General features: G+C 44.9%; 2 protein-coding genes across 4 annotated transcripts; one reads left to right on the top strand and one right to left on the bottom strand.

The window, feature by feature from the left end:
- Positions 1-990: 990 nt before the first annotated feature.
- On the top strand, positions 991-3,187 carry LOC308395050 (uncharacterized protein; the record flags this gene model as incomplete). Its single annotated transcript, XM_080879700.1, has 3 exons — positions 991-2,386; positions 2,441-2,794; positions 3,149-3,187. Exons 1-3 carry the CDS (start codon positions 2,069-2,071, stop codon positions 3,185-3,187), a joined length of 711 nt encoding a protein of 236 aa, XP_080735826.1. The 5' UTR covers positions 991-2,068.
- On the bottom strand, positions 3,156-17,150 carry LOC308395743 (uncharacterized protein). Of its 3 annotated transcripts, XM_080880732.1 has the most exons (3): positions 16,501-17,150; positions 15,488-15,565; positions 3,156-4,606 (listed from the first exon to the last, which is right to left on the bottom strand). In XM_080880732.1, exon 3 carries the CDS (start codon positions 4,498-4,500, stop codon positions 3,346-3,348), a length of 1,155 nt encoding a protein of 384 aa, XP_080736858.1. In that variant the 5' UTR covers positions 4,501-4,606; positions 15,488-15,565; positions 16,501-17,150; the 3' UTR covers positions 3,156-3,345. The 3 variants fall into 3 exon arrangements, with proteins under 3 accessions (XP_080736858.1, XP_080736857.1, XP_080736859.1); XM_080880731.1 differs by lacking the exon at positions 15,488-15,565; XM_080880733.1 differs by lacking the exon at positions 15,488-15,565 and having other exon boundaries at positions 3,156-4,527.
- Between the last annotated feature and the right edge of the window lie 1,533 nt (positions 17,151-18,683).

The following is an 18,683-nucleotide window of genomic DNA, read 5'->3' as shown; positions in this document are numbered from 1 at the left end:
TTCTTTAAGTTTCTTAAAGACGTTTCAGCTCTAATCCGAGAGGTTTCCTTAGTTTTAAAACCAAGTGGTAGAGATTTCCAGGTATTTAAACCCTAGTGGGAGTTGTCCCAGTCTCAGTCATCTCCCTCGTGCACGAGATCACACGAAGAGCTCTGGTGACTTGTGTCTTGCTTTTGCCATTGTAGTAGAATTGTCTCGGCTGTTCCAGCAATAGGTTTGTGCCAACATAAACCTAACACCATAGTTCACATTTTGGACAGACATGACGGTTTGAGAGAGGTCCTTTATGTACGCCGTAAACGACCATCTTTGAATATAGGGTGTGGCTTGCGACAACTGTCTGCAACTTATGATGCAGTTTTGAGATGACTTCCCAGGTGCCACAGCCTCCCACGCACATCTTGGGTCAGGTGACCTCACTAGGTCACATGACTGGGTTAGGCAAGCTCTCACAGGAGGTGTCACACGAAACCTCTGCTGATTTTCACACCTTGGCTCATGTGGTGCGGTTGATGATCAATAGCGGGTCAATGAACCTAGTCGATCCGAGTAGATACTAATGGAACTCCCACTAGGGTTTAAATACCTGGGAATCTCCAGCATTCGGTTTTAGACCTGAAGAAGCCTCTCGGATTAGAGGTGAAACGTCTTCAAGCAACTTAAAAAAGTCCAGTCGCTTTCTTTCCAAGCTCCTTAGACTACCATGACCTGGATGACTGCGGACCGACACACACACTTCTTCAGAAAAGAAAACACTATCCCATTTCCTGTGGTGGAACTCGCTACTCAGTTGAGGAGGGCCACCGTGTAGATAATGGTTAATTGAGCTTTTGAGAGGGATCGAACAGCGAGGGAGAAAACAAGCAACAGGTCGGAGAGCACCTGAAACAGGAGGCATGATAACAGATCAAGAGCAAATGAAAATCTAGATTACAAAGAATGAAAAAGTCCAAACTCAAAGACCTAGTGTCAAGGCTCTGTGTGCGGGCAGGCAGAGATGAGGATCCAAATGCAGGACTCGGAAAATGGAATGTAACTCAAAAAACCTCAGCTTTATTGCTGGCAGGAAAACAAACATAAAGTGAGGACGGAACACTGAGACCAAGAACACACAGGCATAAACTGATGGTACGACGCGACACTGAGAATGGGAAAACACAGGGCTTATATACACAGGGTAGTAACGGGGAAATCGGCAACAGGAGGGAGACACAGCTGGGAGAGATCAGGGCTAACGAGACAGGGGGAACAAAGCTGCACATACTAACATCAGACAGGAACAAGAACCTTCAAAGTAAAACAGGAAACAAAACACACTTTACTAAGACACAGACTAGACAGAGACAGACTTGACACTGACCAAAGGCTACTAAATGATAATCATAATCACAACAGTATCAGATCATAAATCATAATATAGAAAAACACCAAGATAACTGAAACACCAAGTACCAGAGAAACATAAAGGAAAATCCATGATGCAAAAGTACCAAAACATAATGAACTCAAAATACTGGGTCCAACGGACCCAGAACCGTGACAGTACCCCCCCTCTAAGGGCTGACTCCCGACAGCCCCAAACAAAAAAAGCACAACAAAGCACCAGGCCAGGGCGGGCGGAGGGGGTCCAGGATGGAGGGACAGGCCCAAGCAAAAAAAAAAAAAAAACAAGGAGCACCAGAGTCCAAAAAACGCAGGAAAGCATATCAAAAACAAAACGAAACCAGAGCTCACCAAGAGTCTACAAAAAGTCCAGGGGGCCGACCGTGCACACGGCAACGGTGGCGACGTGCGAACAGTTCTGGAGGCCGACCGTGCACATGGCGACGGCGGGCAAACAGTTCTGGAGGCCGACCGTGCGGACGGCAACGGCGGCGAGGAAGCAGTTCTGGGGGCCGACCGTGCGGACGGCAACGGCGGCGAGGAAGCAGTTCTGGGGGCCGACCGTGCGGACGGCAACGGCGGCGGGAATGCAAGCCTGGAGGCCGGCCACGCGGAAGGCAGTGGCGGCAACAGAAGTCCGGAGGGCGGCCACGGTGGTGATGATGCCCAACAAGCGGCCTGGCAGATGACCGACAATGTGGAGGTGGTAGGAGGGGACCCGAAGGCTGCGTGGCCCCTGCAGCCCCAGGCGAAGCGGAGGTTGGATCAGATGAGGCAGAGGCTGAAGCCGAAGCTGGGCCAGGCGACGCTGAAGCGAATGCGGAGGCTGAACCAGGTGAGGCTGATGCAGAGGCGGGGCCAAACGAAGCTGGTGATGCGGGAGCTGGACCAGACGAGGATGAGGACGTGGAGGCTGGACCAGACAACGCTGAAGCGGATGCGGAGGCTGGACCCGGCGAAGCGAATGAAGCTGAAGCCGAAGCTGAAGGCGAAGCCGGACCAGGCGAAGCTGAAGCCGGAGCCGGACCAGGCGAAGCTGAAGCCGGAGCCGGACCAGGCGACGGCATGGGTGGAGACACGGAGGCTGCAGCTGGCGTGGGTGGAGACACGGAGGCTGCAGCTGGCGTGGGTGGAGACACGGAGGCTGCAGCTGGCGTGGATGGAGACACGGAGGCTGCAGCTGGCGTGGATGGAGACACGGAGGCTGCAGCTGGCGTGGAAGCTGGAGACGGAGGCGCTGCAGCAGGCGGCGGCATGGATGAAACTGCTGCTGCAAGCGTGGACGAGGCTGCTGGTGGAGCAGCAGGCGGCGGCATGGATGAAACTGCTGCTGCAAGTGTGGATGAGGCTGCTGGTGGAGCAGCTGGTGGCTGGACGGGCTCCTCGGGCCCCCCAGCTGACGAGGAAGGAGGCTGGACGGGCTCCTCGGGCCCCCCAGCTGACGAGGAAGGAGGCTGGACGGGCTCCTCGGGCCCCCCAGCTGACGAGGAAGGAGGCTGGACGGGCTCCTCGGGCCCTCCAGCGAGAACAGTCTCAGGACCAGTGGGCACAGGGGCCCCTGGAACACACAGGACAAAACCAGCAGGCGCACGGGCCTCTGGCAGGGACAGAACAGGACCAGCAGGCGCACGGGCCTCTGGCAGGGACAGAACAGGACCAGCAGGCGCACGGGCCTCTGGCAGGGACAGAACAGGACCAGCAGGCGCACGGGCCTCTGGCAAACACATAGCAGACTTCAGCCGCCCAGAGCATTGACTCTGCTCAGGCAGTGACAGCCGGGTGCAGTCCTCAGCTGGGTTCCTAGCCTCCAGGGGTCCAGAGTAGGCTGAGGGCTGAAACTCAGCCTCTGGGGAGGCCCTGGAGCGCGTCACAGTCTCTGAACTGGCCAGCTTTTTAGGAATGATTACATTATCATGAGGTTTGTTGCTCTGCTTAGAACAAACTGATGAAACACAGTTCCTTTTAGATTGATTTGACTGAGCTTGTTGTACCAGGGTAGCAAGTGACACAGGGTGCAGGGCTAGTGGCTGCTGAACAGGAGGCTGAACTGAGGGTGACTGAAACAATGGTTGGGATGACGACGGTGGTGGAATTGGAGACTGAGCTTGAGGCCGGGCGGCTAACTGAGCTTGAGGCCGGGCGGCTAACTGAGCTTGAGGCCGGGCGGCTAACTGAGCTTGAGGCCGGGCGGCTAACTGAGCTTGAGGCCGGGCGGCTAACTGAGCTTGAGGCCGGGCGGCTAACTGAGCTTGAGGCCGGGCGGCTAACTGAGCTTGAGGCGAAAGTGGTGGTGGTGGAGTTGGTGTCTGGGCTACAGGCGGCTTCTGAGCAGGAAACACAGGACACTGAGCTACAGGTGGCTGCCGAGCAGGGGACACTGGAGACTGAGCTACAGATGGCTGCTGAGCAGGGGACTGAGCTGAAAGCGGACGGGCAGCTGACTGAATAAACATAGCTCCAGAATAAACAGATTCCAGACGGAACAGTCTTAACTCCTGGATCTGAAAAAACATCAGGCGCACAGTCTTCTGAACCAATGGGAAAATAGTCATTCTTAAAACGAAAACTCTTATTTTCCCGAACCGGAGAAACACGAGCTGTAGTGTTCATGTAGCTGGCGTTCGCAGCTTTGGGGGAAACAGTCTGTCTATCCCTTGACAAAAAAGGCGAATGAAGGGAGACTCTGTCACTCACCCTAGGCGGTTGTTTGAGCTGAATCCCAGGCTCCTGCTGGAGCTGTGAGTGCTGGCTGCGTGTTCGCTGCCTCCCTGTTGAAGAGGGAGCGGCGCTGGCGGAATGTGACGAGGGAGGACTCTGCTGTGGCTGCTCCTGCTGTGATGTGGAAATGCTGGGTGAGTCAGGTGGCACGATAATAATCCCTAACATCTTGTAAAAGGCTTGTGCAGGCGTGAGCTGATTGCTTGCAGGCTCGTAGTAATCCTCCCGGGACCGGCTGGAGCGTTTTCTGCGAGACCTGGGCGTCCGCGGGGAGGAAGCAGACGAGTGGGCCGAAGGGTAGGCTGCCAGCGAGGAACGGCAGCACGGAGGCCCTCCAAGCGCTAGCCGAGTCCCGTCAAAACGGGAGCTGCGCTTCCACGGTGAGTCCGCTGGATCCATTACTGGTCGCGTCGTTCTGTCAAGGCTCTGTGTGCGGGCAGGCAGAGATGAGGATCCAAATGCAGGACTCGGAAAATGGAATGTAACTCAAACCTCAGCTTTATTGCTGGCAGGAAAACAAACATAAAGTGAGGCCGGAACACTGAGACCAAGAACACACAGGCATAAACTGATGGTATGACGCGACACTGAGAATGGGAACACACAGGGCTTAAATACACAGGGTAGTAACGGGGAAATCGGCAACAGGAGGGAGACACAGCTGGGAGAGATCAGGGCTAACGAGACAGGGGGAACAAAGCTGCACATACTAACATCAGACAGGAACAAGAACCTTCAAAGTAAAACAGGAAACAAAACACACTTTACTAAGACACAGACTAGACAGAGACAGACTTGACACTGACCAAAGGCTACTAAATGATAATCATAATCACAACAGTATCAGATCATAAATCATAATATAGAAAAACACCAAGATAACTGAAACACCAAGTACCAGAGAAACATAAAGGAAAATCCATGATGCAAAAGTACCAAAACATAATGAACTCAAAATACTGGGTCCAACGGACCCAGAACCGTGACACCTAGTGTTAAGAAGTTCTATTTCTTTCTTACTTCAAATTCTGAGGCGCAGTTTGAAGTTGTAAACTAGAGTGTCCAGCACACCTCTGGATAATATTTGACTCAAATGTCAGAGTAGCAAACTCCCCTCTAGCTACATTTCATAGATGACTTGTTGGTTAGTGCCACTATGATTAATAGGCCTTCTTGCTGATTTAGAATCTTACCACTATAGAGTATATAGACTGCAGTCTTTGTCGAGCAGTCAGACATTAAAAATAAAGCAAAACAACTCTCTCAAGTTCAATTATGCAATGTATGTGTTATGTGAGAGACTCAAGTCTAATGGCTGCAATGTGGTCATCTGTTTCTGCAATGAGTTTGCACTGCTGGCTCATTTTAAACTGAATGTCAGGGGTTGAACTTTATCAGCAACTGTTCACTGAGTGTGTGTGTGTTTTAGCCTTGTGGCGATGCGTTATGGCTTCTTGTCTGCTGTGGCTGAGGTTTCTGTCTGTCATGTCTCTCACACTTTGTTTTGAGGTTGAATCGAGCTCGTCAGGGCTCTGTCTATTTTACTATAGCTTTCAACATAACTCCCATTAGTTTGATGAATTTGAGTTGCTGACTTAAATCACACTACCACTGAGAATACTTGGACACATGGAGTCTTGTTCAGGATGAGCCACATGCTGTGGAGTTAGACCTCATGTTCCCACTCAACTCGATACCTGTATCTACACCCAGATACGATTCCTGCCTTGAGTCATCCAGATGACTTAATTAGCGCATCCATATCGAGTGTTTGCGTAGAGAGTAGATTAATAGGCTGCCAGGAATAACAACCACTGTTTAGGTCACCTGAATGGAGCAGAACAGGCTGGAAGCGTGGTGCAGTTTCTCTGAGTTGGTGGTACCACAGAGTCTTTTCCCCACAGTCACAACATGCATGTAAGCGTGTTTATCTAAGCTGATTGTAGCAGTGAATGTGAGCAAGAAGGGTTGTCACTCTGTCTCTGCAATATTCAGGATATTCCCAGCTTTTCCTCTAGTCACAGTATTTACACACATCCACTATCTCACAGCAGTAGCTGCTTAACTTTGGGAAAGCAACATGGCTCAGTTGTGGTCTGACATAGTGACTGATTCTAGCTGCAGTCAGTTGGTTCTGACGATACTCTGCAGCTTCCATGTCCACAGAACATTCAGTCCATTTTAAATGGGCTTTGGTGCAGAGACGCAGACGGCAATGTTCACATGTGGCTTCTTCTTTTCACACTGCAGCTTTAACCTTTAGCTTTGAGGGCTCTTCCTCAACTTCCTCCGACCACAGGTACAACATGCCCAGGACCCACTACAGTTTGCATACAAGGCGGGTGTCGGAGTGGAGGATGCCATCCTGTACCTCCTACACAGAGCCCACTCACACCTGGATGGGGGAAAAGGCACGGTCAGGATACTGTTTCTTGACTTTTCCAGTGCCTTTGATACCATCCGGCCCTGTATGCTTCAGGAAAAACTGAACAGGATGGAGGTGGACCCCTGCCTGGTGGCTTGGATCTCCGACTACCTCACCAACAGACCACAGTACGTCAGGCTGAAGGACATCACGTCTGACACTGTGGTCAGCAGCACAGGAGCACCACAGGGAACTGTGCTGTCCCCTCTTCTCTTCACCCTGTACACCTCTGACTTCTGCTACAACTCTGAATTATGCCATATTCAGAAGTTTGCAGATGACACAGCCATCATGGGGTGTATCTGGGATGATCAGGAAGAGGAGTACAGAAGTCTGGTGAGAAACTTTGTCGCATGGAGTCACACAAACCACCTGCAACTCAACACCTCAAAGACTAAGGAACTGGTTGTGGACTTCGGGAGGTCCAGAGAAGGTCCACTGCCGGTTCAGATAGAGGGGGAGGAGGTGGAGGTGGTCAACAAGTACAAGTACCTCGGGCTGTGGGTGGACAATAAACTGGACTGGTCATGCAACACAGAGCACCTGTATAAAAAAGCCCAAAGCCGACTGTACTTCCTCAGGAGGCTGAGGTCTTTTAACATCTGCAGGAAGCTCCTGAGGATGTTTTACCAGTCGGTGGTTGCTGGAGTACTTTTCTATGCTGTGGTGTGCTGGGGGAGCAGCACAGCAAAGAGGGACTCATCCAGGCTGGAGAAACTGATCAGGAAGGCTAGCTCTGTGGTCGGCATGAAGCTGGACACTCTGGTGACAGTGGCAGAGAAAAGGACATTAAAGAAACTGATGGACATTATGAACAATGCTGGGCATCCTCTGCACACGGCCATTAACAACCAGAAGAGTCTGTTCAGTGACAGGTTGCTTCTCCCCAAGACAAGAACTAACAGACTTAAAAACTCCTTTGTCCCACACGCCATCAGACTGTTTAACTCCTCTCTGGAGGGGAGAGGGAGGGGAAACAGGAGGACAAAGGAGGGGGGAACAACTAAGCTGTAGTGCCTCTGCACCTCACTGTACAATACCTTGTGCAATACTTTTTGTAAATAGTCAACAGTGCAATAGACTCAATACTTGAAATGTGCAATTCACTTGTATTTTTATTTTTTATTCCTATTTATTCTATTTATCCCCTTTGTATATTTTATTTATATTTGTCTCTGTATTTATATGTGTGTGTGTGTGTATATATATATATATATATATATATATATATATATATATAACAATTCTGTAACTGTAACTTCGGTCGTTGCTGTGCTTTTTGGAAGTCGAATTTCCCAGAGGAACCCACCCGAGGGATTAATAAAGTTCTATCTTATCTTATCTTATCTTAACCTGCAGGAAGGCACAGTACTGTATTCACAGGCAATGATTTGTGGAGCTGTTCCTGAGCCCATGCAGTGGTTCCCACGACAGAATCATGCTTGTTTCAGCCTTGAGATTCCTCCAGATTCTTGGAATCTTTTTTAAAGTGATCTTCAAAGTCTTTGTAATTTTATATTATAGTTTTTTACATTATAGTGAAGGGTTAGGGTTTCCCTTTTTGGACTGCAGTTAACGGTGGGTTTATCTGAATTTAACTGAATCATTGGTGTTGTGTTTGCTCTCATTTGTTCATATAAAGTATTTATAAAAAGTGTGTGTGTTTAAAAGAGCCTAATTAGAAAGTCTATACACCACAACAAACAGTGGTCACTAAATTTTTTAAATGAGTGAGTCTTTAATAAGACAAGCTGGTTGTAGTTAAACCTCTACTCAAAAAGCATCTCTAGACCCAGCAGTCTTAGCTAATTATAGGCCAATCTCCAACCTTCCTTTCATGTCAAACATCCTTGAAAGAGTAGTTGTCAAACAGCTAACAGATCATCTGCAGAGGCTTATTTGAAGAGTTTCAGTCAGGTTTCAGAGCTCATCACAGCACAGAAACAGCTTTAGTGAAGGTTACAAATGATCTTCTTATGGCCTCTGACAGTGGACTCATCTCTGTGCTTGTCCTGCTAGACCTCAGTGCAGCGTTCGATACTGTCGACCATAATATCCTATTAGAGCAATTAGAACATGCTGTAGGTATTACAGGTACTGTGCTGCAGTGGGGCCTGTTTTATCTCAATGACCTTGTAGTACCATATCACCCTATTAGAGCACTTCGCTCTCGCACTGCAGGCCTACTTGTTGTTCCTAGAGTATTTAAAAGTAGAATGGGAGGCAGAGCCTTCAGTTTTCAGGCCCCTCTTCTGTGGAACCAGCTTCCAGTTTGGATTCAGGAGACAGACACTATCTCTACTTTCAAGATTAGGCTTCAAACTTTCCTTTTTGCTAAAGCATATAGTTAGGGCTGGACCAGGTGACCCTGAATCCTCCCTTAGTTATGCTGCAGTAGGTGTAGGCTGCTGGGGATTCCCATGATGCACTGGGTGTTATTTTTTCTATCACCTTTTTCTATGTGTTTATACACCCATCTGCATTTAATTAATAGTTATTATTAACCTCTAGCTCCCTTCCCCAGCATGTCTTTCTGTCTTCCTCCCATCATCCCCAACCAGTTGGCCCCGCCCCTCCCTTTTTTGTTGTGATTTGGTGCTATATAGATAAAATTGAATTGAATTGAACTGAATTCATGAATTTACTGCAAGTTTGACTTTGGCTGGTATGTTCCACTCTGTATTGACTTTACAGTGACAGCTGTGAGTCTAGTACAACTATTTTAAGAGTCTGTCTAAACAAGAACAAAGTTGTGGACCACATGAGCTGGACAGCAGAACCATGACTCTCTACTTTAAATGGTTGTCAGTTTCCTTGATGTCTGAAGGTCAAATAGTGTCTGTCTGTGTGTCTTTAACTTTTATGACTTATGTAGTCACGGTGAGGATTAGGGATAATTCAACTCGACCATCTATCCAGACCTGTGTGGGCCTCAGGTGCCGTTTCACTGTAGAGACTCACAGGAATGGATCATTTTGATAAGCCCATTCAGCTGTTATGGTTCCACTGATTGTTAAATTGATTAGACATGACTTCAAAGCATGCTTAAATGGCACAAGTTATGTAACAATGGGCCCAAAGCAATGACAGCAGTCACTTTCTGATGGTCTTTAGACAGAATGCAGGTGTGGATTGTCTTTTGGCTGCTTCTAGTTTGGTATTAGTTATGTTTCTCTTAGATCTTCTGTGTTAGTCTGTCATGTTTCTTATCTTCTTGTCCATGTCGTGAAGTTGTGTTGTCATGTCTCCTGATTTATTTTGAAGGTCTTTGTCCTATGTCAGTGTAGTCAGCTTTGCTTCCTTTGTCTCGTTATGTCAGATTAGTGTCAGCTGTTTCCCCATTTGTTTCCATTTCCCCTAACCACCCTTGTGTGAATTTAGTCTGTTCATTCATTGTCAGGTCGTCAGCTTTTCTTCGTCATGTTTCCATGTTTCCAGGATTTTCCATGTTTATGGTTTTGCTCTTTGTATTTTTTGATCAGCATTCAGTTTTCCAAGTTTAGTTCGAGTTAGTTTCCCCCCGGTGTCCGTGTGCCTTTTGGTTTGCAATGTTTTTATTTTTTATTTTTTCAGCCTTATTAAACGGCTCGCTTTTTGTTAACATTCAAGTTTTGTTCCACGTTCCTTGGTGTGTGCGTTTAGAGTCCTCTTTGTCACCCCATTCAGTCTGCCTCTGCCAGACTGTGACAGCAGGTTTATGATGCTTTTGCGCTGGCTTCACATTTCAGAACTGGAAGCTGTGCATGTCCACTGTTTAGATACGGTTGATGATCACGGACAAATCATTTTTGATATGGGTGGTGTGAGTCTGTCTGTCTGTAAAAATTAGATTAAGCAGTTAGTCAGAGATGGCGAAGCTTCAAACGCCATCACTAAAATAACTGTAATTCAAAAAAGGCTGAGACTGGATGTGATTGTCTCCATGTACGTGACCGTCCAAGAAACCGTGAAAGGATGTGCTCAAGTGCTCCCTCCCTCCCTGTCTGTGTGTCCAGGGAAATGGCTCCCATATTGTCTGTCTTGTGACCGGCGTCCGAGAGCTGTCTGGACAGGACGGACCAAAGCGGCTGCTCGTCGTAAATCTGTCTGTGATGCAGCAGCAGGGGGATCACAAGGTGCCCGCTCCTCTCTTGTGGACTCTAAATGCCAAACTGCGTCTGCTGTAGCCTTTGACTTTTAGGAAACTTTACCGATGCCTGATTATTTGATAGTGCCAAGAACATTTGTTTTTAAAGTTAAATAAAAGTGCTACACACACGTGTCTGATCTCACACGATGCATGTCTCAGGTGGTGTTGACAGCAGCATTACTGTCTTAAGACCTGCGAGAAGTAACAACATTGGCTTCATCAGACAGTGAAAGTGATGGCACTTTGAACAACGTCCACTGTGTTTGTGTAATATATAGGACGAGTCAGATTTATTATTGTTATCGGGGGCGACCGTGGCTCAGGGGGTTGGGAATCGCATCTGTAACCGGAAGGTCGCCAGTTCGATCCCTGGCCTCTCTGTCCTGGTCGTTGTGTCCCTGGGCAAGACACTTTACCCTACTTGCCTACTGGTGTTGGCCAGAGGGGCCGATGGCGCGATATGGCAGCCTGGCTTCTGTCAGTCTGCCCCAGGGCAGCTGTGGCTACAACTGTAGCTGCCTCCACCAGTGTATGAATGTGAGAGTGAATGAATAGTGGTATTGTAAAGCGCTTTGGGTGCCTTGAAAAGCGCTATATAAATCCAATCCATTATTATTATTATTATTATGGGCCATAGGCTTTTTGGACATCTACACCCATGAATGCAGCCATACGCGTTTACTATTGTGTTACTTTAAAAAAGTGTTTAACCCTCTGGGGTCCAGGGTATAATCGGCCATTTTTAACTACTTCTGATGTTTCCTCTACATTTCACCTTCACTAGTTACTTTGCCTTGTTTGGTGTCATTCTTTTCAGCACAACCTCACGTGTCTGAATTTACAGTTATGTTTTCATTTTGACTACTGTGTTAACACAATTGATCTAAAATCAGACAAAATTCAATAAGATGCCACACAAATTATTTGTGTCACTTCAAAAACATAATTTCTGTCCACTATAAAGGAGAACATCACAGCCTGATACCTGCAGGTCTGACAGCAGCAGGTGTGTCACTCCTGTTTCTACTAGAGATGACACGATACCACTTTTTTATGTCCGATACCGATACCGATATCATAAATTTGGATATCTGCCGATACCGATATGAATCCGATATAGTGTGTTTTAATCAATAAAACTGTTTTTTTTTTTAATATCTTGCTGCATTTTGTATAAGTTCATACTCAAGTTTAAAACAACAACTACACTAAAGCTATTCTGTTATACCTGTATGCAAAAAAAAAATATTTATAGTTCAGCAATACTGATCAATCTAATAAACTTAGACCTACACCATCCTCCCTATTCTGGTATTTTAAAGAGTACTTAGCGTAAATATTAAGCAACCTAACTAATAGGGTTCCAACTCCCAGCAACAACAAAAATAAATAAATAAAAAATAGGGAACCACCCCTCACGCTCCACCTCATGATGCTTAATCAACGTAATCAACCTTAATTTGATGCAGTGTGAAAAAAAAATGCACAGAAATCAATTATTTTTCAAGAAATATTAAATAGATTCAACATCTTTCTTCAACAAAATTGCAGACTGCACAGATGGTACCTTCCCAGAGGAAAAAGTACTATAGCTTACTAGGGTATATATATTAGACTTAATAGTTACTATATACAGTAATGGACTTCTATTCATTTTACATCAAATTAAAACTTTCGGTGTAAGATTCGGATAATTATTTATTAAAAGCTCGACATTTTAAATGAGAATAAGAAAGAAAAGTATGTCTTTGTGCCCCCTTTTCCCTGTTAATGCCCTATCAGCCCCCCTGGCTAAACTTTGCTAGATCCGCCCCTGCACAGTTACCAGCGTCAGCTACGTAGAAAAAGATCCTCGAGTAGAAAGTAATATTAAATAAATTCTAACAACAGCTGATCAAGCTTAAACGTGCTGCTGTTGTTCAGCCGCTGGTTTCCTCTTTCTGGTGCAAAGTGGGCCAAAAACAAACAAGAGAGACGGACTCGCGACAGAAAAGCCGATCAGCTGATCATTTAAGCAGTTTCATGATTGAAGTAGCAGCAAGAAGAGGCAGTCGCTTGTTAAGCTTAACGCAGGAATGCTTTACAAACATTCAGAGATGGACTTACACACTTGCTTTACTTCTCTCGGGGATAACTTTGTCGGAGATGAAATGCCGGGTTGCTAGCGAAGCTCCACATGCTATCCAGACCACCGACAGGTCCCGCATGCCACAGCCGCTCTATCACGTGATGCATACTGCTCCGACGTGCTAACGTTCTGAGGTGAGTTACGGCGTGTTGCAAGTTTTGTGAGGTGCTTTCGTGATATTTAATGGATCGGATTACATTTTTTATTTTTCTCCGATATCCGATCCAGTAATTTAGGTCAGTATCGGACCGATACCGATACGTAATATCGGATCGGTCCATCTCTAGTTTCTACCTGGAGACAGCAGTCGCCTCATTGTTCTGACACACAACACAACACTATCCACAACACTACACACTAACTACACAAGACAACACATTAACTACACACTCCAAACATCTCTCACATCTCAAAACTCGCTCTCTCTCTCTCTCTCTCTCTCTCGCCGTCACTCCTAAATCTTCCTAAACAACCAAATGTCATGTTGCCATATCAACATGGTGCATTTTTGCACCAACATGAACGGGCTGATTTTGGTTTGATTTTTCTTTTTTGCTCATTAGCAGAGAGGTCTCGCTGCGCTGTCCTCAGACAGTAAACACACGTATATATTGTTTATCATGACTCTGGTTTTACGTGGCCTATCAGCACAATTTAAAAACTGGCACCTTGTTGCTTTGTCATCTTGAAGTGGTCATGTGATCGGCTTACCACGACTACTTTATTCTTCCTCAGTCAAACAGCAGCACTCATGCCATTGTTTTGCCCCCTGAGCTCCAGGTGTTGTGCCAAAAAGTGATCGTCGGGCAGAAAGTGATCGCTGTCCGCGGGAGCGCAGCTGCTTAAAGCTGCAGCGCCCAGATTACTTACAGCTACTTCTGTGCAGCTGATATAAGATGCTGTAAACTACAGACAGCTTCAACCGTCTGTTTGCTGTAAAATAGTAACGCGACCGCGCCGCAGTTTCTTGTTAGTAACGGTAACGGCGTTGTAACGATAGGAATAGTAATTAGATTACTCGTTACTGAAAAACGTAACGCTGTTAGTAACGCCGTTACTTGTAACGCCGTTATTCCCATCACTGCACATAAATTGCCAGATTCTGTATGTTTTGCAAGTAGAACATATCAACCTATATATCAGAATATGTGTGCTATTATAAATATATTACTTTATGTATTATTATTTATTTATTGTCCCTAGTCTTAACAATTTCACAAGCAGTTAAAAACTTGTCATTAAGGCTCTTCAGGGTATCTAAACTGGACTGGGCTGCACTGAGGCTTGACCTGAGCAGAAGCTGCCGTAGCTACCATATGGGCATTACTCTGATAATAAAAGTGTTCAGCAGCGTTGCAAAAGACAGGGAAGTTACATGTTACATGCACAAACTATCACATAAAGTGTCTCTGGAAAAAAGAGTGTAGAAAGGCTGCATTCACCATATCGTAGCCAGTGTATCCCAGTACAAATGCACATGCCCGACCCAAAAATAGAAATGATGGCAGCGATGAAGTAAAAGATATGTAACACTAGACCGTGTCATCACTGCGAGCCAGTGAAGGGGTTGGATCGCACATCGTGTTTCACACATGTCTGAAATATAATTACAGAAGTCGTGGGATGACAGCTAACAGAAAACCATTAGAGACGTGTACCTTTTATCGCTTGGATTATCGTGCTTTAGTAGTTGTGAAATATACATACCGATCAGTCGTAGTTTTTTTAGGCATGCTATTCAAAAGTGGACACCAACACAAAGCCTATGTCTTTACGAAACAGGAGTAATGCAGCTTATTTAAGATTACAGAACCACGAAACAATCTAGTATAAGATTAGTAAGTATGTATAATAAACCTTTCTCCATATTTCATAATAATGTGAAGCAAATTCAAAAGATGGATTCTGTTCATCTGGACGTTTTCAGTGGGAGAACTGAAAAGACCACGAGTGGCTGCGATCACTGCGATAGCTTCAGTCATTGTGCAGATGTACTGTTTAGAAGTCAGCTGAGACTAAGGAAGTCACCTGGATGAGTGATGAAACATTTCTCCCACTGAAAACGTCCAGATGAACAGGATCAGCTTTTGGGATTTCCTTACCCGGATGACTGAACATGCATCATGACATGAAGCAAAGTCTTGTGCTGAAATCTGGTGTTCCTTCAAGAGGATCAAGTCCAAATACAAACCCAACATATCCACAAGTTCGCCAGCAGTTAGTTACACCCTCACACCTGAAACATATTCCTTTAGTTATCATCCATTTCATGTGCAGATGTTGTTCAAATCTCGGCCACTAATCGAAGCAAACATAAAGTGAGCCAGTCTTGTCTGAATACAGCATTTTTATCACAGTTTAAGAAATCTCACCAACAATGGCAGAAAGAGCAGAGACTCTGTTTTCTAACAACATTTCAAAGTTTCGACATCTTTTCTTGTTGGCTCATGTTATTCATCCATTTACATTTTAAACAGCATCACTAGGAGAGCGTGCTGTCAACTTCCTTCCTCACCTTAACGTGAGCGTACCAGTTTATTTATCTCCAGCTAACAATGAGCTTTATCTTTATATGAAGTTAAAATTGATGCATATGTCTAACTGATGCTGGTATCAAAACACATCCAGAGACAGGGGTGAATTCTTACAGCAAAAATAAACTCATGAAGGCGCTGCTCTGACACTTCGGTCTTTATATACCAACATCTTTGTCTTCTTTTCTTTATAAGATGTTGTTAGTGGACAGAACAGCTTATGATCCAATAATTACGCGTGGTTCTTCCTATGGTCAAAGCAAAACAGAGAAAAATCCTAATGCGTTAGTAGTGCCTCTTACTTAATGTTTAAATCAACAGTTTTCTTGTGGTAAGGTAATATTGCTGTACAACAAAAACAAAGTAGCGTAAGTCAACTACTGCAGTAATCCATATGACAAAACGTCCCCAGCTAAATAAAGAGAAATCTCACTTTCTCATGTACACAGGATGATGTCAGAGCCTCACAATCTGAAATGAGGTCTGAAACAACTACTGATGGAAAGTAAGAAAAACGAGGAACAGACATTAGGACAGTGAAGCTCTGACTTTGGTCTGATGCCAAATGTAATTTTTTTGTTTTAAGCCCCAAAAAAGGCCCCAAAATGTTTTTTGTTCACACCATGACACATGTAGACAAGCATTCATTCAGAAGACACATTTTAACCACAACATTGTTCTCTGACGTAACATCCTGTTTGATTTGAACATAGCAGGACAAAAAGACAGAACAGGCCCTATAAACTGACCAACAAGCAGAGGGAGGAAGTGCTCTGATGCTGAACTAAACCCGACTGAGATGCATATGAGACATATGTGTGTATATGATCAGGCAGAATCACTAGTACACTACCATCTTGGAAGGTATGAGTTTCCTATTATCACATTATCACTTACAAAAATATAACAATAATATAAATATAATAGGCATACATGCTTACATGCATGTAGTATTGGGTAAAAAAGGGAAATAACCTTCTACACAGTCTACACAACGCTAGGTATTTCACCAGATGGAAACATTTTGTAAATAAAGAATAAATCACCCAACGCTGTTAAACCAGATTCCCCTCTTAAGTTTAAGTTACACCCTATTAAATTTTCTTTTTCCTTCTGTATAATTGTTATATTTTACTAATAAGAATATCCCTGAGTATCCATGATACTCTTGTCTGTTACTCACTGAGGAGCTGATTTTGTGAGGTTGCTGCTGGTCCTTGGAACTCGCTTCTTCCCGCCGGTCTTCTGCATCTCCTGAGCACTCTGTCTGAGTCACAGTCTGGTAAAGAGTCTTAGAGGTGTTTAAAGTAAGGGAAGACAGACCAAAGCTAAAGTGTAGAAGAGCTAATAAGTCCAAAACATTTAACCTTGAAACATTTCACAGCAAGGGAGTTAAACTGTGAATAGTGAACACTCTTCCCTTCGCAGGCAGCACAGTTTGAAGTGTTATGACCCTGCTCTGTCTCCTTTTCACTCCCTCCCACCTAAGCATTACACACACACACACACACACACACACACACACACACACACACACACACACACACACACACACACACACACACACACACACACACACACACAACATTAACTTTTATTACCTCACTCAGACATCCATACCCAGAGGACCAAATATATTCCTCCCTCGTTTCTCCCACTAAGGTAAAAAGGGTTAAAAAAAAACCATGACACAGAACTAACAGGATAAAACTGAGACATATGCCTCAGCTTTCCAATGACGGTAAATAAAACATCTGGCATTCCCAGTTTTCATGTCTGCATAATTTAACTGGTATTTAACTATCTGGAAAATTTCTTTGTAGACAGTCAGTGTGGCAGGAAGTACTGGGTCACAAGTCAAAGCTTGAGTCTCCAGTTACACCGAAGCACTGATTCAGAGGAGGAAAATGCAGGAGGACGGTGAGAAGACAGACGACCTGGAACGATGAAAACAGAGCGACACGTGAGAAGAAAGCAAAAGTAGTGTGTATACTGGGAGTGAGCAGGAGGGAACACCCTGAGAATATGAGCATTAGCAATAAATAAATATAGTCAGTCGGCTGACTGCCAGGGTGGAAATGGACCCAGGAAGAAACCTCCTGCAGAGCCAGGCTCAGGGAGGGGCAGCCAGCTGCTGTGGCCGGGTGGGGGTGAGGGGAAAGACAGCAGAGGGAGACAGGACACACTCTGATAGAGAGGGCCAAAGATTAATCATTACACACTTATTAGTGATTAATGAATTATTATTTGTCTAATTATTTAATAATTAATTACATAATTAAACACCAGTGTCAAAATAGTGGTGTCCAAGTCCCCAGCAGCTGGTTCCACAGGAGAGCAGCAGGAAATTATTCAACTCTTCATCTCTTTAATACATATATTTATTTTAACTAGTTTGTGTCATCTGACTTCTTGAATGAATACAGCTGGGTTTAAAGCTGGGCTTTGTCTTTAAAATGTTTAAATTTAAAATCATTCTCCCCCCATTCTTATTCCTGTCTCTCTGTAAATAGTTATATTTGATATATTTATGTTTAATGTTTGAGAAGTTTAATATTATTTCAAATACATTTTTGTAATGACTAATGTCTCAGTTCTACTACACCGCAAATACTGGCACACAACTTGACATGTAGAATTGATTTCATATTATACTAATGAAAAAATATACTAGGAACACAGTGAAGGCCAGTTATTTAAGAGAATAAAGAGAGGTTAGGTTATTTTGGAGGCAAGCTCCATTTATTAAGAATTTTTTTAAAAAGGCAGGAAAGCTCTTCAGAGGTTTGTGGGTGGCTCAGAGCCGTTGTGGGGAAGTCGCTGGGACTTCAAATGGGCTGCTCTTTTGGCTGCCAAGACGCTGCTCCCTCCGCTGAGAAGTGGGCCATCGCCCTCACCAGGACAGCCTCTGTGGAGTTGTTGGCTGCTACACGACCCAGGCCTGTTTTGAAAACGAACCTGTGATAAGACAGCATATCAAGATAGAATTGTTATTATCATATAACTAAAGATGAACCAGACTGTTCACAGATCTAGCTCTCAGTTTTAAAAAGCCTGGTGACTGTTATAGAGTCAGCTGCAGGGATTATATACAAATATTCAACTGGTTCTATACCAGAATTAAACCAGGTCTAAATAAAACAAAAGAAGGACTTTATAAGATAAACCTTCTGAGTATCACTACAAAGATTACCTACAGTGGTCCTCATACCACCGTTTGATATCAGCAAACATCGAGAGCATACACTGATATGACACCACAGCCATGCTATCATTCAAACACTGATAACAGCATACATCGAATATGGACTTGATGAGACCTTTTGAGTATGACTATAAATTTTATAAACAGTTGTCTCTAGAGCA

Source organism: Rhamphochromis sp. 'chilingali', assembly GCF_963969265.1.
Source record: "Rhamphochromis sp. 'chilingali' genome assembly, chromosome: 4".
Lineage (NCBI taxonomy): Eukaryota > Metazoa > Chordata > Actinopteri > Cichliformes > Cichlidae > Rhamphochromis > Rhamphochromis sp. 'chilingali'.
This window is presented reverse-complemented; position numbering and strand designations above follow the sequence as displayed.